General features: G+C 34.4%; 1 protein-coding gene and 1 pseudogene across 2 annotated transcripts in view; one reads left to right on the forward strand and one right to left on the reverse strand.

Annotated features, from left to right (window-relative positions):
• The window catches only part of DCK (deoxycytidine kinase), a 62,931-nt gene extending 42,817 nt beyond the window's left edge, over positions 1-20,114 (forward strand). Inside the window, exon 7 of one of the 2 annotated variants that reach the window (XM_074228421.1) lies at positions 20,006-20,114. In XM_074228421.1, coding sequence (XP_074084522.1) covers positions 20,006-20,104 — 99 coding nt within the window. In that variant the 3' untranslated portion in view covers positions 20,105-20,114. Of the gene's footprint in view, positions 1-1,209; positions 5,202-20,005 lie in introns of those variants that run through there. The other variant, XM_074228420.1, reaches the window with a different exon arrangement.
• Positions 7,442-9,925, reverse strand: LOC141517435 (HAUS augmin-like complex subunit 3 pseudogene; annotated as a pseudogene).
• Positions 20,115-22,108: the final 1,994 nt, after the last annotated feature.

The raw sequence follows: 22,108 nt of genomic DNA on the forward strand, positions 1-22,108 counted from the left end.
TCTTATAAATTTGACTCAGTTCTCTTTTTTTTTTTGCAAGGCAAATGGGGTTAAGTGACTTGCCCAAGGCCACACAGCTAGGTAATTATTAAGTGTCTGAGACTGGATTTGAACCCAGGTACTCCTGACTCCAGGGCTGCCACTGTGCCACCTAGCCACCCCTCTATTTCTTTTAAATGAGTCCTTTGTCAGAAACAATAGTTGTAAAAATTGTGTTTCCCAACTTACTGTCTTTCTTTTTAAAAACTTTTCAATTTAATGTAATCAAAATTATCCATTTTGTATTTTATAATGTTCTCTTCTTTGGTCATAAACTACTCCCTTTTCCATAGATTGGACACTTAAACTATTCCTTATTCTCCTGATTGGCTTATAATATCACCTTTAATGTCTAAATCCTATACCCATTTCAACCTTATCTTGGTATAGGCTACCAAGGGTTTTAAAAGTCAAATAATGGGAATGTACTCTATTCTAGAAACAGTAGGGAACCAATGTAGCTTACGGAATAGGGGAGTATCAAGGTCTGAATTGTACTTAAAAGAAATCACTTTGGTGGATGATATACTGGAGTGAGGAGAAACTTAGGACAAGAAAACCAATTGAGAGCGTACTCCAATTAGCTAAGCAAGAGATGATGAGAGCCTGAAGCAGTTGAGAGAAGAAATCATATGGGAGAAACATTGTGGAGGTAGAAATGAAACCTAGTAATTTGACAATTGAATATGTGAGGTGAGGGTTGAGGATAGTACTTTGGCTAAAGATATGGAAGACTGGGAGACTGTTGGTATCCTCATCAGAAACAGGGGAATTCAGTAGAAGATGGGGATGGGGATGTGATAGGAGCAATATTTGTTAGCATTCCTGTCTCCCAAGCTGTATTAGTTTTCCACTAAAAGGCAGGGACTTGGTTGATTTAGTGAACTGGGTTTGAACTGTTGACTTCTTGATCATCTAGAGCTGAGGTATCACAAATATGGCCATAAGCAGCCCACAATACTCCTGAGAATGGCCTGAATCAGGTTAAAATATTATTGGCAAATACTTAACACAATTAATAAAAATATAATGAAATAGATAAAATTTTATTTTAAAATTACCTATGTCTGCCTGAATCAGTGCTTATAACATCATTGAATAGTCTTTCCATGTTTTTCTCAAATGGTTTTTTTAGTTAAGTGTTTAGTTAACTGTTTCATTTTGTTCTAGACCCAAGCCTGAACCACTGGATTAACTTGAGTTAGTTCTGACTCAGAACACTGGGAAATAAAATGAGCTCTATTTTGGTACTGTTGAGTTGAGTATACCTCTGGAACGTGCGATTCAAAATGTTTAATACGTTGGAATGAGATTGAAGTTCAGGAGAGAGGATATAGTCTGCATATATAGCTCTGCAAATGATGGAAAAATGAAATTAAATCCTTGGGATGATGAGATCATCAAAACAAAAGTATACACACACACACACAGAGTCAAAATTTGTATGTTTAATTAAAAAATAGATACTGGTTATAACTCTCTCAGTGAACATACAAACAATGTTATAAGGCAGTTCTAAATTAGACTGAGTTGGAGTTTCTAATTTGGAATTGGAGTGAAGTCACATTCTTGTGGACCATCTCACAGTGAACAAAAGAAATTTTACCTAGCATGAAAAGAAAACTCGGTAAGGATACAGCTTTGACTCCATTGAACACAGCTTCCTTGCTTCTCTTTTGGCCACTCCTGCTGGCTTTTGTACCTTGACCACCAGGAAAACCTTGTTAATGATTTGAACCTTGGTGTTCTGAACTCATTAAATTTCAAGGATGATTTCAGTATCTTTTCAGGAAAAAATTTACTTAGTCTGTTTTGCAGATTTGCTCTTAAGAAAAAATGTGAAAGTGCCTTGTTTATTTCTGTATTTGAGTGCGTATATGCAGATACTTACATACTTTGCTATTAGAGAAGTACTTAAAATTCTGAAATTGAGAAATTTGAGATTAACCAAATTTAACTAAGATTTAAATGTGAAGAATGCTCTTCTGTTCCCTTGTCTTGACAACTATTACTAACTAGAGTACCTTACATATTAACAAATGAAGTTTGAAACGGACTAATGTTATAAAACAATTTGTAATTTGCCAACACCATTTTGCTATGCTCACAGCCCTGAGGATGAGTCAAACGTACTGTTAAGTAAGTCATTAGATAGGAATACTGGTCAATATAGGAATCATATTCTGCCCAATGATATTACATGGTGTCTACAAAAGTATATCAGGTTAAGGAATGAAATTCAAATTTTAAAAATAACGTATTTATAGATCCAAGTGATTGGCATATCCTTCATAGCAATCAGAAGGTTATGTATATTAGAATAATACTATTGAAAAGTAAACTGTCCCTATCAGACTCTTTATGTGGAACAATTTAGTCATGAGAAGGGCAGGAAAAGTATTTTTGCATTAAGGAAAATTTTTTTATTAATTGCCAAAAGATGTAAGTTATTGCTGTGGTTATAGATGGATATATTTTTATACTTAAAAGGAGTAAGAAAAAATTTTGTTTTAATATATACTAATATATATGTATGTGAAGAAAGAGCAAAATGTTTTGTGGTATAAATGTAAGAATTCTTTGTAAGTGATGTAAAATGATGCCTTGTTTACATGGAACTGTTTTACATTCTTAAGAGATAGAAAAGATTCTTTGTAAATTGAAGACTGGACAAAGGTGAATGCAAAGAAACACAATTAAAAAATACCAAACAGATGGAGAATCATTTGGAAGCTTTTAGAGCTGTAAGGAATTAGTTTACTTTAGCTCATTTGCAAATTAATGCTTTATGTTGAAAAGGAGGTAAATGAAAAAAATGAGAACTTATAAATATTTGGAGATTGGAGTATAATTTTGAAAGGACAATTTGATGTTTTTTTTCAGTTGCTTTGATATCCTAATAATCTGGCATTAAAAAAGATTGTTTTCTGCTATGTTTAAGGAGAGAAAAGATAAGGTTCCCCATCAATAACAGCACCAATCAAACAGTGAGCAGAGAAATGCCTTTATGTGGTGCTGATATTCCCCAAAAGACCTGTTTGATCAGGGTTTGCAGTTCAGAGTTAGTTTGTGCATGAATTTGCATCCCCTCTTGTCTTTTTGTCATAAATTCCTTTAAGTGTATGTCCACTCTTCCCCATAGACAATAGTGGGAGAGTGTGACCAGGTTAATATGTGTATTATATTATCATTTTTGAATTGGTTTTAATATAATACTATTCAAAATATTATTACTTCTTTTGCCATATTGTTAAGTAAATATTTATGTTTCAGGGATGAAACTGTTCTCATGGTTAAATGTGTTGATAGAAATAAGGGCTCAAGAATTAGAGTAGCGAATAGAGGAAATAAATTTCTCCTCCACAGTTACTTGTTAAGACCCTGAAAACATTTGGCAATAACCATGTGGGAATGGTATTCCTCTGGGAACCTGAATTTTTGGTGTAAGAGCAGGTTAGGAGAACAAATCTGAGAATAAATAGGATATTATTACATCTTGTACATGGGGTGAGATAGATAAACGCTCTGTAATATTGTGGGAGTCATGCCAAGGATCACTCCATGCTCCACAGAGGAGTTGTGTTAATCAATTTTGTCAAACATATTTGGAATTCCTCTTGTAATTGCTATTCAAAGCCTGCATCTTATTCTTTTGAATATGAATATATATATGTGTATGAATGGCTTTTATTTTTGTGAATGGATTTTTAGTTTTGGAAAAAGCTAAAAATCCCTTAGGATTAAATGAATTATATTTAGAAAATAGAACATACTAAACTTTTAAAGTGTCCTTTTAAAAACCCACTAGTTGGAGGTCTTTTTGCTTTTAACAAACAAGACTTAATAAATCTCAATGAGTGTTGCTTTCAGCATGATGCTCTGTAAAGAGTTGCTTAAAATTGCTTAAAATTGTTTTGACTTCTCTATTGAAAATGACTTGAAAAAGTAGCTCCTAAGATTGAGAAGAAAATGCCACATTGCAAACTGATGCCAATCTTGTGGTTTTTGGCTACATTCACAAAAGTTTTCCTATACATTTCTCTCCATTTACATAGCTGCCATCCTAATTCAAGCCTGCCTCACCTCTCACATGGACAATTGAAATATCCTTTCAATTATTGTTCCTACTTTATATTTCTTACAAGTTCAATCTATCCTCCACTCAGCTGTCAAAGTGATTTTCCTAAAGCATAGATCTGATCATGTCATTGTCCTGCCAAGTAAATTCCTATTACCTCCAGAATCAAATCTAAATTCTTCTGTTTGGTACCTCACCACCTGATCCCTTTTCACCTCCTCAAACATCTCTTCATCTTCCTACCTCCTGCATTCATTTCAAACTTCTTTGACTTTTACACCATGCTCCTAATAAACTCATCATTGAGAAATATCATCTTGTCAGATCCAATCAGCCTTATCATTCTCCTCTACTCTTCTGATTAGTAGTTGAAAACATAAACTCTTTCCATTAAGGAGAGAGGCATCTCAGATGTTCCTACCACCTGCACTTATTTTGAGCTTCTTCGACTTCTCCACCATAACTCCTTCCTCCCCCCTTTTCCTGGGTACCTTTCCTCCTTTCCATACTTTTCAGTTTTCTTTTGTGTGTTGTCTTCCCCCACTAGATTGTAAACAATTTGAGGACAGTTACTATCTTTTTATTTTTATTTTTTGGGGTATTTACATCACCACAGTCCTTAATAAATGTTTATTGACTATTAACTACTATTTCTAGTCTCATGCTTTTCCCTCACACAGACATACTTACCATTCCTTTAATATGACACTGGTTCTTTTTTTGTTGTTGTTTTTTGCAAGGCAATGGGATTAAGTGACTTGTCTAAGGTCACATAGCTAGGTGATTAAGTGTCTGGTCAAATTTGAACTCAGGTCCTCCTGACTCTAGGGCTGGTACTCTATCCACTGCACCACCGAGCTGTCCCTACTCTATTTTCTTTTGCAGTGGCTCTCCCTCATCCTTGGAATGTTCTCTGTCCTTATCTTCCACATTCAGTTTCCCTGGCTTCTGTCAAGAATCAGCTTAAAGATGGCCACATTCCCCCCCCCCCCCAGTACTTACTAACTCTCAAAAAATTGCCCCAAAAGGCAGTTATGCATAAGAACTAGCAATTACAGTTGTCTTCATAGACCAAGACACCAAGAAGCCTAAAAAGGCAAAAGTTTTATGAATTAACAACGGAGAACACTAATCCCTAACATACTACCATCCTTCCTCTTGCCAGTCCTCATTCATTCTGACACAACATAAGCAGATTAATCAACGGGTAAGATAATAAAACAGAAGGGAAGATGGCTACCAGGACATCTAACTAATTTTAAATATCTCTGAATAAATATTATAAAGCAAAGGAAATTGAAGCAACATCTAATGAATAGAGAACTCTGAATTCCCGAGAAAGCATGGCACTAAGAGAGAAATCAGAATCTTGAAGGAAAAACTTAATAAGGAACAAATGGCATGATTTCTCACCTAAACAGCAAAAGTAATTAGCAGGAAATAAAAACTTGAATCCACAGTAGTGAATCTCTTCAATTAAGTGAGAAAACAAAATGGGAATATAAAGATATTAAAATTAAGGACAATTGGAAGATTAGGAGAAAAAATAATGTTAAAAGAACATAAGATCTTTATATAAGCAAAACATATTGAACTCAAGATCAAAATGTAGAGAGACAATGTAAAGATCATAGCCCTCCCAGAAGAATATGACAAATATTAAAAAAAAAAACCCGAACACCGTAATGCAAGAAATTACACCAAAAAGCTATCTAGACAATATAGAAAACAAAGCACCAGTTGAATGAATCTACAAGCCACTTCCAGGGCAAAATCCTCTTCTAAGAACTCCCAGAAACGTACTGGTTAAATTTAACAATTCCAAAAAAAGAAAGATTCTGCAAACAACCAAGGGAAAGATCTTCAAATATAATTTAAAGAAAATTCAAATAACAAGACTATTCTTTACCCATCTGAAATCACAGAAGGGAGTTCAATAATGTAATTTGAAAAATGGAGTTGAAGATTTAATCTTAAATGACACTTTTCAATCTTAAACTTAATTATGATTAAAAAAATGATGGTTCAGCAAAAAAGGCTTTTGAGACATTCTGAAAACAAAACAAAAAACAGATTTGAGCACAATTTTAGACTTGTAAACACTATAAACAACAGAAACACAAGAAAGCTAAATAAATACAAGTATGAAGAATAATAACACAAGTGACAAAATCATCCAATTAATAGGCACTATTTTTTTTTTAAGTTTGTGGATAACATTTATTGATTTGGGATATCAAGATTTAGGTTATAAATTGTTCAAAAGTTAACAATTTTTCTTTATAATAATGAGCAATTAGAGTAACAAAATTCAGATTAAAAGGGCTACACATATCAACTGATTTTAAGCCTCCCATCATGATTACAGTGTAGAAATCAATAGTTCCATAAAGACTAGGAAAAAGCTAAAAGAACTATGCTATTATTCCAGATTGAAAACAGATAAGGAATATTCTTAAAGACTATGTAAGCAGATAAGGCACATTCCTAAACACTGTGACTGTGCCCATGCCAAAATCTATATAACCACAAGGAACACAATAGATATAAAAAGTGAGCATTCAATATCTGCAATAACTATGACTAATTTTCTTTGAATTATTTTAAAGGACTCTACTGCAAATATTAAATGCTTTCTTGATTCTTAAAAATGTTATACTACAATAACCCTATGTATTGAATTTCACTTCAGTAGAACCGATAAAAGGAGATAACAATTGAATATGTATTCTCTGAAAAATTCCTTATATGGACTTTTGAAATTTATCCAGGAGACCTGTTGTAAGTCACAAGAATTATTGTCAATCTCTGTACTGTTCCATCAGTTCCATAATGCCTATTATACATTAAGAAGTTAAAATATGCAAGCCCCAGAATCCTTTTCCCTATGACGCAGGGTGGACAGAAGTTATATAAAGGGATGCTCTAAGGCAATAAAGGGCAATGAGAGTATTATTTTATCATCACCAGTGCAAAATTAACAACGTGGCAGTCTCCTCTTGAAAACCTGGCATCATTCCCAAATTCTAAGAAGAAAAGCAGTTATAATGGAATACAAAATAACAATGGATATTGCATTAGAAGACCTGGGTTCAATGCCCGATTCAGTCCTTTACTAACTATAACACCTAGCCAAGTTGCAACTTCTCAAGGCCTCAGTTTTTTCATCTATAAAACAGAAATAATAATAATAATAATAATAATGTTGTGCACCACATACCTCAGTAGCGATGTGAACAAATGAGATAATGTAGGAAAATCAATTTGCTAACCATCAAGTGCCATATAAATAGGAACTGTAATTATTATACTTATATTTAGATTCAATAAATGAAAAATATTTCATAGCCAAATGAAGAAATGGCTATATTGTATATACCAAAGTTTATCTTTGTTATGCTGACTTGTATAAATTTTCTATTATTTTAAATGTTTAACTTTTCCATTTAAAAAAGACAAAATGAAACACTAATGAAATCTAACTGAACATTACAAAATTCCCAATAAAATGTAACTGCATAGTTTATTTCCCCTTGGGGGAAAACAGAAAGACCACCTGTGCTCCTTTCACAAGACAAAAACTCCTCTCCTAAAAGCTGCTGGTACTCTGGGCCAGCATATTGCGTAAGGAGAAACAAAAAAAATGCCCCTTCAAATATAAGTCAGAATAGTACACATTTTATATTATGAACATAATATTGAATATCTGGTTTTCAATAATTCATTTTCAATCTTCAAGACCAAGAGTTGTAATCTTTAATTGATGCTCTAAATTCTCCACAATATTCTGTAAATATTCTTTATCTTTGAAAAAATACACATATGATTCTCGTTCCATTTGATATAGTTTATCTGATGCCAAAATTCTTCTCTTTGCCTTTACATTAGCAAGAATATCCATAAGTAGATGATTTAGTTTTTTCAAATGAGAGTCAACTTGATGGAACTGCTCTTTTAATCCCTGATCACTAAGATAAAGCTGGTTTCCTCCACAATACAAAGTATCACAAAGCATATCCACACCATTATTCAATTTGGACAGAAAAAGAGAATGCTCTTGAGCTACTATTGCCAGTTGATCTCATACAGAAGAAACATCTTGCTTCAGTTTCTGAGCCATTTCTTCCAGGCCTTTATATGTTCTGAACAACTCTTGTTCTTTATTCTTCCCTTCTAAAAGTTGATAAAGCCTACGAGTAGAACAATCCTTGGCATCCATAGTATTCCTTGGTTGGGTTTGATGAGATATAGATGGGTCAGCTAACATTTCTAATCGCTGATGGAGTACAGTATTACTTTGACTAAGTTCTTGAGTCAAGCTTTCAAGTTGCCGGTAAGTATCCCGATGCTTTCTCAATTCAATTTCATAAGCTAGCTGCAGAAGTTCAAAAGCTGCCTTCTGTTTTATCAGCTGATTAAGAACTAATTCTTGTCTTGATGTATAATAGTCTTGTCTAGCAAGCTGCAGATCAAAATCTCCCTTCACAACTGGCATATTCAGTAATTGAGCATTTTCTTTTACCACAGCAGGCAATGTTTTATTATTCAGTTGGGTGATTTGTTCTTTAAGTTTTAGTTTCTCACTGCTAAAGCTAGAAATTTTAGTCTCTAAATCTTCTTTGCCCATAGCCTTGCTAGCCAGGATTTGAAGAGTCTGTTCTGCCCATTCTATAGGTGACCGAAGGCTACATTCGTTTGCTTTCAATTGAATTAGCTGATGTTGGGCACAAACAAAGGCCAGCTGCAGCTGAGCCAGCTCATGCCGCCTCTCCTCACGGGCTTCATTATCATCATCACCACAAACAGACGGTGTCTGTATATCAAAAAGCTGAAAATTTTCTTCATTTGAACTTTCAACTAGCTCCTGTATACCTTGAAAGAAATGTTTTTTGGTATGCAAGGTTAATGCTACAGTACTTTGTCCTTCTTGGCTTAAATAATTTTCCAAGGCAAGTTGAGATAAACACACTGATGGAGTTGTACCTGGCTTTGTCTCTGAACAGCTGAAGAATGATGTCAGTTTCTCAACTCCATCGATAAGATCTTGAAGCTGATTGGTTATCTTGATATTTACTGCATTTAGAAATCCTTGGCTCTCTTTCAGATTTTTAGTGACTTCCTCTTCTTTAGCATTTAACTGCAGTGACCTGTGACTATTTGTTGAAAGTATCAACTGGAATTTATTACGACGCTGAATTTTTAATTTTTTTTTAATTTCTGAAGAGCTTGGATCTCAGCCTCCAAGTTCTCTAGCTCAATTCCTTCCAAAGTAGATGGTTTCATAGCAGAAGTTTTACAAGTTTTAAGAACTTCAGCCAATGCCTGTTCTTCTAGGATGGGTTTGCCAGATTTCTGAAGTTTGCTAAAAGCCTGCAGTTCTTTTTCAGTCAATGCATGCTGTTCATTTACATTTCTACAAAACCACTCCAAAAAAGGTTTATTATCAGTTTCAAACAACCAGTCAAAATCTTCTCCATTAAGATTATCACTCTTTGGATAGCCAATTTTTTTTTAAAGTTTCCACAAACTCATTTCCACAACTCATGTCTTAACTGCCAAAACTTTTTGTTATGTTTTTATTAATTTTTTAAAAATCCAAGCAACAAGCACACAGGATACTGATTTCACTTTCAACTTGAACTGTGACTTTTACAATTTAACTTGTCCTTTACAAATGTGTTTTCCCAAACTGTAGCTATCGTCAGGAGGAACCACAAAATCCCGCTCCCATGAGGAGAGATGCCGAGGGATGGGCGCCCTCGGCAAGCAGCGCCTCTCGCAGCTCGCGCGCTCGGCAACCGACGCGGCCCTAGCCCGCACTGCCTCACGGGAAGGCAGCGACATCGACCGGCGGGCGCAGGCGCAGACGCAGGCGCAGGCGCAGGCGCAAACTCGGAAGCACGCACGCACGTCGGACAGATCTGGCGTCCCGCGCAGCTATATTGGAAAAAAAAGCTAATAGACACTATGAAAAGGGGAAAAATAGCAATGGGGAAAGGCTAGAGGCATTCCTAATAAAATAAGGGGTGAAACAAGAATGCCCACTATCACCACTCCTATTCAATATTGTATTAGAAATGTTAGCTTCAGCAATTAGAGAAGAAAAATCAAACTAATTAGAATAGGGAAGGAAGAGACAAAACTCTTACTCTTTGCAGATCACATGATGGTATACTTAGAGAATCCCAAAAAATCATCTAAAAATCTATAAATAATTAGCAACTTTAGGAAAGTTGCAGTATATAAAATAAACCCTCACAAATCCTCAACATTTCTGTACATGACTAGCAAGATACAGCAGAAAGAGCTAGAAAGACAAATCCCATTCAAAGTAACTTCAGACAATATAAAGTACCTTGGAACCTACCTGTCAAGGCAGACTTGGAAATTCTATGAAAACAATTACAAAACACTTCTCACACAGACAAAATCAGACTTAAATAACTGGACAAATATCAACTGCTCAGGGATAGACCAAGCAAATATAATAAAAATGACAATTCTACCAAAATTAAACTATCTGTTTAGCGCCCAATCAAAATTCCAATAAATTAATGAGTTAGAAAAAATTGTAAGTAAATTCATATGGAGAAATAAAAAGTTGAGAATCTTCAGGGATTTAATGAAGAAAAGTGCAAAAGAAGGTGGCTTAGCCCTACCAGATCTAAAATTATATTATAAAGCATCATTCATCAAAATGTCTGGTATTGGCTAAGAGATAGAGTGGTGGATGAATGGAATAGACTAGGTGCAATAGCAGGAAATGATTATAGCAATCTGCTGTTGATAAACCCAAAGAGTCCAGCTATTGGGATAAAAACTCTCTTTGATAAAAAACTGTTGGGAAAGTTGGAAGTTAGTATGGAAGAAACTTAGATTTAGACCAACACCTCACACCCTATACCAAGATAAGATCAAAATGGATACAGGATCTAGACATAAAAAACAATATTATAAACAAATTAGGAGAACAAGAAATAGTTTACTTGTCAGATCTATGGAAAGGGAAGCAATTCATGACCAAGGAAGAGATGGAGAACATTAAAAATAAACTAGATAATTTTGAATATGTTAAATTAAAAATCTTTTCCACAAATAAAACCACTGCTACTGAGATCAAAAGAAATGTAGTAAATTGGGAAACAATTTTCATGACTAGTGTTTCTGGCAAAGGACTCATCTCTAAAATATACACAGAACTGAGTCAAATTTAAAAAAAAAATGACAAGCCATTCCTCAATTGACAAGTGGTCAAAGGATAAGCAAAGGCAATTTTCAGATGAGGAAATTGAAATGATCCATAGTTATATGCAAAATTGCTCTAAGTCACTCCTTATTAAAGAAATGCAAATTAAAGCATCTCTGAGGTACCACCTCATACCTCTCAGACTGGCCAATATGACCAGAAAGGACAATGATCAATTTTGGAAGGGATGTGGGAAATCTGGGACACTAATACATTGTTGGTGGAGCTGTGAACTCATCCAGCCTTTCTGGAGAACAATTTAGAATTATGCTTAAAAGGCAACAAACATGTGCATACCCTTTTATCCAGCAATACCACTCCTGAGTCTATACCCTGAAGAGATGATAAAAAAGGGTAAAAACACCACTTGTACAAAAATGTTCATAGCTGCTCTGTTTGTGGTAGCAAAGAAATGGAAACTGAGGGAATGTCCATCAATTGGGGTTAACAATTAGGCTTAACAAACTTTGGTATATGTAGGTGATGGAGCACTATTGTTCTATTAGAAACCAGAAGGGATGGGAATTCAGGGAAGTCTGGAAGGATTTGCATGAACTGATGCTGAGCAAGATGAGCAGAACCAGGAAAACATTGTACACCCTAACAGCAACATGGTGGTAATGATCAACCTTGATGGACTTGCTCCTTCCATCAGCGCAACAACTGGGGACAATTTTGGAGGTATCTATGATGGAGAATGTCATCTGTATCCTGAGGAAGAATTGTGGAGTTTGATCAAAGACCAAAGACTATTGCCTTTAATTTAAAAAAAAAGTTGTCTTATTATGGAATTCTGCTATATCTCATACTATATGTTTCTTCCTTAAGGATATGATTTCTCTCTCATCACATCCAACTTACATCAATGCATACTATGGGAATGATGTAAAGACTAACACACTATCTTCTGTCGGGGGTGGGGGAGGGAAGCAAGATTGGAGGAAAAATTGTAAAACTCAAATAAAACCTTTCTAAAATTAAAAAAAATAAGGGGAAAAATAAAAAAAGAAAGACCATTATGAAGTTAAAGAAAAATCATAAGAAAGGGAGATTTCTCAATACATATTTATATATATATATGAAGATAAAAATAAAGCAAAACCAAAAGAAATAGAAGTGATGCCATAGGAATACTTCCAAAATACTACAGATTATCTGTTTCTTCCACCATATCCTCCACCAAGTGAGTCAATGCATTTTGTGGGCCAAACCTACAGAATTGATAAATGGGTAGAGGGGAGGTAGAAGATAGAAAGTCAGTGGTAAAAAATGAAGGATGAAATAACTCCAACAGAAAGAAAAGACCTTTAGCAGAATGAGTGAGTTGGTCAAAGGAGGTATTGAAGAAGGGGAAAACAAAAGGAAGAGATTTTGATTCAGTGTGGGAAGGGATTCCACTTAAGAAGACTTTCAAGGGAGGGTGCAGGTGTATTCTATAAAGGGAATTTATGTAACTATTTATATGTTTTATATATATATATATATAATATATATATTTATAGAACTATAAGTAGTTATAATCTACATGGATTTCAAGCTCACTTACTTTGAGAGAAGTTGTTCTCCATGGACAATATTGTGCCTGAGGAAAAGGGAAATCAAGGTTTCTAGGAGCATCAAGAAAAATAGGCAGACATGGACCCAGAGAAGAGATTCCATGAAAAAATGAGAAAGCAAGTAATGATGAATGGAGAAACAACAAAATTCTTGCTTCTGATGAATTTACAGGAGAATTCTATCAAACTTTTAAAGGACAATAAATGCCAGTTCTAGACAAAATATTCTCAAAAATTGAATAAGAAAGCATGCCAAACTCTTTTTATAAGTACTCAAATTCTATCTTCACCAGGAGGCATTTTCTGTACCTCTGACTTTCTCCTCTCAGATTATATTCCAGCTAAACTTATGTGTATTTCCTTATTTTTCATGTTTGTCTTCCCCAACTAGGGTAAAAATGGAAGCCAACAAAAGCTATAGGGAAAAACAAAGGGGAAAAAAACCCTAAAAATTATCTGGGAAAGAGAAGCTACTGGAACTTTTAGAGTCATTTGAAAATTTTAGGCAAATTGCTAAGTATTTAGAAATTGCTACCTAGAGAATCATTTGTAGGAAGCAGAGTATCATAGTATAATTTCAGAAATTCAGATGGTGTATTTTTGCTTTTGTACTCTTGTAATTTGTTTTGCATTTTATTTTATTTCTTTTTAGATTTTTCAAGGCAATGGGGTTAAGTGGCTTGCCCAAGGCCACACAGCTAGGTAATTATTAAGTGTCTGAGGTCGGATTTGAACCCAGGTACTCCTGACTTCAAGGCCGGTGCTCTATCCACTGTGCCACCTAGCTGCCCCTGTTCTGCATTTTAAATTAAGCTGAGCAGCATCATTAGTTATATTTTTCTGAAAATCATAGTTTCCTTTAATGTATGACCATTTGACATGGTGTAACTTAAAAATTCTACTGCATCCTTAAGTAAAATTTTATTTTATCCATTGATCAATTCTTCTCCCCACCAGTAGAAAGCATTATCAATTTAAAATAAAAAGCAATGTAAATATGATTGTATGAAATAGGAATTTGATTTATTATAAAACATTACTGAAATTAATCTTTTCAATTAGTTGAGGTAGGATGTAGCTCATTCTGTAAATTTGAGCTGAAACAAAACTGTTCAAGTTAGAATGCCCTTATTCTATGGAAAAGAAATGGAATACACGACAGATTGCCTCAGATTACATATTAACAGAAGTGAGAATATATGAATTAAATTTTTCTAAATCAAAAATCTCTTCCTATCCTACATTTAGATTTCAGAACAAAAAATCTTCATTCTTCATTGATCTAATTGACAACAGCTCCTCATTCTTTACTTTTTACCTTATCTTTCCTTAGTCATCTCTAAAACATTTAAATATATCAAGGAAATTCATTCTATTGTTTTTTAAGAAATGATAATGGGGATTATTTCAGAAAAACCCTTGAAGACTTCCAATAAAGTGATGCAAAGTGACAGAGCAGAATCATTTGTACCCTAACATCCACATTGTGACAATAAATTTTATGACTTTTTAATATTTTTTCCTAATTGTGAAAACAATTTTTAACATTCATTTTAAAAAAATTTGAGTTTCAAACTTTTTCCTTCGCTCTTGCTTCTGCTCTGTCATTGAGAAGACAGGTATGTGCAGTCATATAAACTTTCCATCTCAGTTATACAACAAATAATTTTGAAAGAATGATTAACCATGATTCCAAAACTGATCATGACTCATGCTTCCTGACAGAGTGATAATGAACTCAGAGTACAAACTGAGATATTTATTTATGGACAAGGTCAATATGGCAATTTGTTTTGTTTTATTATGCAGATTTTTTTACTTTTTTGCTTTTCTTTTTTTTTCTTTCTAGTGGGGTGGCAGGGTGAAAGGGAGAAAAAAATAAATGCAGGTTAATTGAAAAAAAAATTTAAGAAGTGTCCTATTGTGAATTATCTTATAAAGTGGCTTTACAATATGAACTAACACTCTTTAACTGAGTTTAAATTTTACAATACTGGATTCCCTGAAAGCAGGAAAAGCATGTTATGTTATCTTTTGAGTAATAATCCTTGAAAGAATTGGAAGATATTCTTCAAAAGTTATTAGACATTTCTAATGATGTTTTTTTAAACTCACGAATGTCTAGATATCTCAAATTTGTCATATTCCTAACAGAATTTTTTTCTATAATTCCACTTCTCTACCAAATTTCCCTATTTCTTCTGTGGACAACACCAATTTTTCCAGACTTCTAGGTTTGTAATATCAGTACTATTCTTGATTCACTTTCTTTATCACATATATGTCTATCCATCCATCCATCCATCTATCTATCAATCAAATCATTTACAAAATCTTATTTCTACTTCTACCTACTTCAGTCCATCCTACACAGAGTTTTCAAAGTGATCTGCCCTAAAAATTTTACCCATTAAAACAAATAGTAGATGTGAAAAATTACATTTCAATCAATATTGGTTTTTTAAAAAAAATTTATTAAAGATATTATTTGAGTTTTACAGTTTTTCCCCAATCTTGCTTCCCTACCCCCACCCCCACCCCACAGATAGCACTCCGTCAGTCTTTACTTTGTTTCCATGTTGTACCTCCATCCAAATTGGGTGTGATGAGAGAGAAATCATATTCTTAAAGAGAACAGAATTCTCATGGGTAACCAGATCAAACCATAAGACATCTGGGTTTTCTTTTCCTGAATTAAAGGGAATAGTCCTTGTACTTTGTTCAAACTCCACAGCTCCTTATCTGGATACAGATGGTACTCTCCTTTGCAGACAGCCTAAAATTGTTCGCAATTGTTGCGCTGATGGAATGAGCAAGTCCTTCAAGGTTGAACATCACTCCCATGTTGCTGTTAGGGTGTACAGTGTTTTTCTGGTTCTGCTCATCTCACTCAGCATCAGTTCATGCAAATCCCTTCAGGTTTCCCTGAAATCCAGTCCCTCCTGGTTTCTAATAGAACAATAGTGTTCCATGACATACATATACCACAGTTTGCTAAACCATTCCCCAATTGAAGGACATTTACTGGATTTCCAATTCTTTGCCACCACAAACAGGGCTGCTATAAATATTTTTGTAAAGTAATGTTTTTACCCTTTTTCCTCATCTCTTCAGGGTATAGACCCAGTAGTGGTATTGCTGGGTCAAAGGGTATGCACATTTTTGTTGCCCTTTGGGCATAGTTCCAAATAGCTCTCCAGAAGGGTTGGATGAGTTCACAGCTCCACCAACAGTGTAATAGTGTCCGAGATTTCCCACAACCCTTCCAACAATGCTCATTATCCTTTCTGGTCATATTGGCCAATCTGAGAGGTGTGAGGTGGTACCTCAGAGAAGCTTTAATTTGCATTTCTCTAATAATTAATGATTTAGAGCATTTTTTCATATGGCTATGGATTGCTTTGATCTCAGCATCTGTAAATTGCCTTTGCATATCATTTGACCATTTGTCAATTGGGGAATGCCTTTTTGTTTTAAAAATATGACTCAGTTCTCTGTATATTTTAGAAATGAGTCCTTTGTCAGAATCATTAGTTGTAAAGATTGTTTCCCAATTTACTACTTTTCTTTTGATCTTGATTACATTGGTTTTATCTGTGCAAAAACTTTTTTAATTTAATATAATCGAAATCATCTAATTGGTTTTTAGTGATGTTCTCCAACTCTTCCTTAGTCATAAACTGTTCCCCTTTCCATAGATCTGACAGGTAGACTAGTCCTTGATCTTCTAATTTGCTTATAGTATTGTTTTTTATGTCTATGTCCTGTAACCATTTAGATCTTATCTTGGTAAAGGGTGTGAGGTGTTGGTCTAATCTAAGTTTCTTCCATACTAACTTCCAATTATCCCAGCAGTTTTTATCAAAGAGGGAGTTTTTATCCCGGTGGCCTGACTCTTTGGGTTTATCAAACAGCAGATTACTATAATCCTCTCCTGCTTTTACACCTAGTCTATTCCACTGGTCCACCACTCTATTTCTTAGCCAATACCAAATAGTTTTGATGACTGATGCTTTATAATATAATTTTAGATCAGGTAGTGCTAAGCCACCTTCGTTTGCTCTTTTCTTCATTAAGCTTCTGGCAATTCTTGACTTTTTATTTCTCCATATGAATTTACTTACAATTTTTTCTAGCTCATTAAAGTAATTTTTTGGAATTTTGATTGGTAGGGCACTAAACAGATAGTTTAGTTTTGGTAGAATTGTCATTTTTATTATATTAGCTCTATCTATCCATGAGCAGTTGATATTTGCCCAGTTATTTAAATCTGATTTAATTTGTGTGAGAAGTGTTTTATAATTGTTTTCAAAAAGATTCTGAGTCTGTCTTGGCAAATAGACTCCCAATTATTTTACACTGTCTGAGGTTACTTTGAATGGAATTTCTCTTTCTAGCTCTTCCTGCTGTTTCTTTGCTAGTCATATATAGGAAAATTGAGGATTTATGGGAGTTTATTTTATAACCTGCAACTTTGCTAAAATTGCTAATTGTTTCCAGTAGTATTTTAGATGATTTCTTGAGATTCTCTAGGTAGACCATCATGTCATCTGCGAATAGTGAGAGTTTTGTCTCTTCCTTCCCAATTCTAATTCCTTTAATTTCTTTTTCTTCTTTAATTGCTGATGCTAACATTTCTAATACAATATAGTAGTGGTGATAATGGGCACCCTTGTTTAACCCCTGATCTTATTGGGAATGCCTCTAGCCTCTCCCCATTGAGTATAATGCTTGTTCATGGTTTCAGATAGATACTGCTAATTATTTTAAGGAACAGTCCATTTATTCCTACACACTCTCTAGTGTTTTTTAATAGGAATGGATGCTGTATTTTGTCAAAAGATTTTTCAGCATCTATTGATATGATCATATGGTTTCTGATAGGTTTGTTATTGATATAATTGAGTATACTAACAGTTTTCCTAATATTGAACCAGCCCTGCATTCCTGGAATAAATCCTACTTGATCATAATGTATTATCCTAATGATGACTTGTTGTAGTCATTCAATATTGGTTTTAATAACTAAACTATATGAAAAAAGAATATCATCTAGAATTTATCTATTATATAGTATGTGTTTACAACTGTTTAAATAAAATCAGATCCTAGCTTTATTTATTCAATTGTTTTTAACTTTCAATTTTGGTGTTTATTTGGGGGGATGATTTTTTTTCTAGTTTTTTAAGTTGCTTGCCCAATTCATTGATCTATTCTTTCTCTCTTTTATTGATGTAAGCATTTAGATATATAAATTTTTCCAAATTATTGCTTTGACTCAATCTCACAAATTTGTTGTGTTGTTTCATTATCTTTATTTTAAAATTTATTATTTAAATGAGTGTGTACAGTGACACACTCATGTTTTTAGATTGTTTCCCATTAATTTTACATCTATGATTCCACAGCTCTCTACTGAAAACAGTTTTCATAGCATTGGTATCTGAAAAAGGATGCATTTAATACTTCTGCATTTGACTTTTATCCTTTAATATATGACTAGTTTTTGTGAAGGTGCCATGTATAGCAGAGAGCAAGGTATATTTCTTTCGATTCCCATTCAAATTTGTCCAGAGTTCTATCATATCTAACTTTGCTAAAATTCTATTCATCTCCTTCACTTTTTTTATTTTTTATTTTTGCAAGGCAATGGTGGTGAAGTGACTTGCCTAAGGCCATACAACCAGGTAATTATCAAGTGACTGAAGTCACATTTGAACTCAGATTCTCCTGTCTCCAGGGTCAGTGCTCTATCCACTACACCACCAAGCTGCCCTTCTTTTATTTCTTTTTTATTTATTTTATTTTCATTTGTTTGTTTATTTAATTTATGATTAGATTTATCTTGCTCCAATGGGGAAAGCTGAGGTTTTCTACTGTTTTACTGTTTTTACTATTTTACTGATTTCTTCCAGTAAGTCACTTAACTTTTCATTTGAGAATTTGGATACTCTGCCATTTGGTACATTCATATTTAGTATTACTATTACTTCATTATCCAAAGCATGCTATGTTTATGTTTTAAAGCTTCTTTTATCTTTTTTGCTTTCTTTCTCATGTTTTTTCCTCCTTAGTTCTAATTTTTTATCACACGACTAACATGAAAATACATTAAACATGATTGTACATGCACAACCTATATCAGATTGTTTGATGCCATGGGGAGGAGGGGGTTGGGAAGAGAGGATGGTAGAAAAATGTGGAACTCAAAAGTTTTCAAAAGCATGAATGCTGAAAACTATCTTTGTGTGCAATTGGGAAAAATGTCTGGAGTCATTAAAAACAAATAAAAGAAAAAAATTACTTCATATCTATGGTGCTTTTCCCAAGATGTAGTTTCCTTGTTTATCTCTTTTTTTTAAGGTTTTTTGCAAGGCAAATGGGGTTAAGTGGCTTGTCCAAGGTCACACAGCTAGGTAATTATTAAGTGTCTGAGGTCACATTTGAACTCAGGACCTTCTGACTCCAGGGTCAGTGCTCTATCCCATTCTTGCACCTAGCTGCCCCTACTTATCTCCTTTTATTTGATCTATTTTTGCTTTTTGCTTTTTCTGAGATCATGATTGTTACCTTTTTCTTTTTTACTTCAGTTGAAGCATAGTAGATTCTGCTCTAGTCCCTTATTTTAACTCTCTGTGTTTCTCCTTTTCAAGGAAGTTTCTTATAATCAATGTGTTGTTGGATTCTAATTCCTAATTTACTCCATCATCTGCTTCCATTTTATGGATAAATTCATTCAATTCACACTCATCTGAGTAACTGTTCATTTTCCTTTTTTACCCCTTTTTTAACCTTGTTCCTCTTCTGACCACTGCCTCCCTTAATCTGCACCCCTCTTTGTCCTCTTAATTACATTTCTATTTCTGAGGAGGAAGTGATCCATAAATGAGGTTCTTAAGTAGGGAAACTATTTCTAAGGACTTTAGTGAGGACTAAGCAAAGCTGATTGCTATTAGTCTCAATGAGTTGAGATGACATTTGTTCTATGTCTAAAGACAATAATGGCCTTACAAACCACTCTCTTCCTCACTTTCTTTGCCTGGTGGAAGGTGAATACTAGATAATTCTATTGCCTTCATTTGGCAGACCTCTGGAAAGGGAGAGGAGGACAGTTTCCCAGGACAGTTTACAAGGAATACAGAAGACTACCTCTCTTCAATCAATGCACCACGGCTAGTAATATAAAGGACACTAAAAGAGGGTGAGTCTGACTTTTGTTTTTATCATCTAAATACGAGGTCATTTCCCTCATACCAATGTGTGATGACCCCCAGTTCTACCAGGTCATGTCACAAGGTGGGTATTATTGACTTTGTGTCCCTACACTGCACTTTGATCTTTTGTCAAAGACTATTGGCAGTCTAGAACTCATGTCCTAGGTCCCAGTTGGGAAAGGAACTGGGGAGTTGATTTAAGTACGTTGATCAATTTTGAAGAGCTGGTGGCGGGGCTCTCTCTTTCTCTCTCTTTTTTTTTTTTAACAGTGGCTAATATGGACTCGAATGTTTCATGTCTTTTTATAGGGTTAGGTTAGGTTTTTAGTGATGTTCCTTTATGATGACCCAGATTCTTGAATTGAACTGATGGCAGAGTCCCAGAAAAGATTATTTGGGTAGGCAGCTTGGGAGTTGAAATGTAAAGGCTGTTTATGAGTGTCAGTATTTTTAATAACTAATATCTTGTTTCAACTGAATTATCTCATTTTCACTTGTGATGCATACATGAGTAAAGTATGAGTTTTTGAGAGGACAATGGAGCAAAGCTATATAGCTATATACAGGTTCTTTAAATCAAGCTATGGATTGAAGTTTAACTTATGTTTCTCTTTAATGAGATTTATCCCCAACATGAACATCTTTGAACAGGTGAGCCTCATTTAAATTTTGGTACACACAACTGGGAAGAATGACTGATCTTGACAGGAAAATGTCCAGCCCTCTGTCCCCCTCACTGATAAATTTCTGTTACTTAAATCCTCACAACTATCCCCAGTATCCATCTTCATCAAAGTATATTGTCAAGTCAGAGGGAATTACTTTAAAGAGAGGAGAAACTTTGTTATGACAGTATATTAGATCTGGGTTTGAAAATTCCAGATCTCTTAGTGGGGTTGAGATTGCAATAATAATTTTTTTTAGTTTAGTTTTTTTTTTTTTTGCAAGGCAATGGGGTTAAGTAGCTTGCCCAAGGCCACACAGCTAGGTAATTATTAAGTGTCTGAGGTCGGATTTGAACTCAGGTACTCCTGACTCCAGGGCCGGTGCTCTATCCACTGCGCCACCTAGCGGCCCCCGAAATAACATTTTCTCATCTCTTGTCTTGATTCTGCCCAAAAGTCAGAAAATAATTTAGCATAGCCAGTTTATCACTCACAAACCCAAATTATTCTAGGGTATAAGAGCCAGAGGTGGGAAATGACCCCCTTCAGAGTGGAGAAGAAAAACAAAAAGAAAGTCCCAAAACATAGGCAATATGTAGTACCTCAATCAATCAGAAAGGTCCTGCTATTTTCTTCCTGGCCTCCATCCTAATATTTCTGCAATTTATATCTTTCTGGGAATAGTTGAACACTTTGGAGAAACTAAGAAGTATACCCTGTGGACATTTCTTTGTGAATGATGAATTGCAGAAGTTTTAGCAAGAACCGTTTTGCCTGGTCAAATGATCACAATTTCATTGCTTACTGTTTAGGGTGATACAAAGTAATATGATGTTAGCACGGATAATACGATAATACATGATATTGGGGTTGTTTTCCTTTTTTTTTCTTAAATTTTATTTATGTAAGGCAATGGGGTTAAGTGACTTGCCATAGGTCACCCAGCTAGGCAATTATTAAGCATCTAAGACTGGATTTGAACTTAGGTCCTCTTGACTCCAGGGTTGGTGCTCTATACTCTGTGCCACCTAGCTGCCCTTGGATTATTTTTCAATTCTAACACAATACATGATATTACTCATGAAATTATGAAATTATGAGATTATAAAGGAATGTTAGGAGCACACTCAATATTGGATAGTTATCAATTGCAATTAGCAAATGGCACAATGTCTCTGAACTTATAAAGACTTATTTTTTCTTTTTATTTACATGACGATTATTTTACCCTTCTGTTGTAATATCAACTCTTTGAAAGAAAAGAGTCTTTAAAATGAGACAGATTGGAAAGTGCAACAGGCTGATGGTTT

This window comes from Macrotis lagotis, chromosome 3, assembly GCF_037893015.1.
Source record: "Macrotis lagotis isolate mMagLag1 chromosome 3, bilby.v1.9.chrom.fasta, whole genome shotgun sequence".
NCBI classification, from domain to species: domain Eukaryota; kingdom Metazoa; phylum Chordata; class Mammalia; order Peramelemorphia; family Peramelidae; genus Macrotis; species Macrotis lagotis.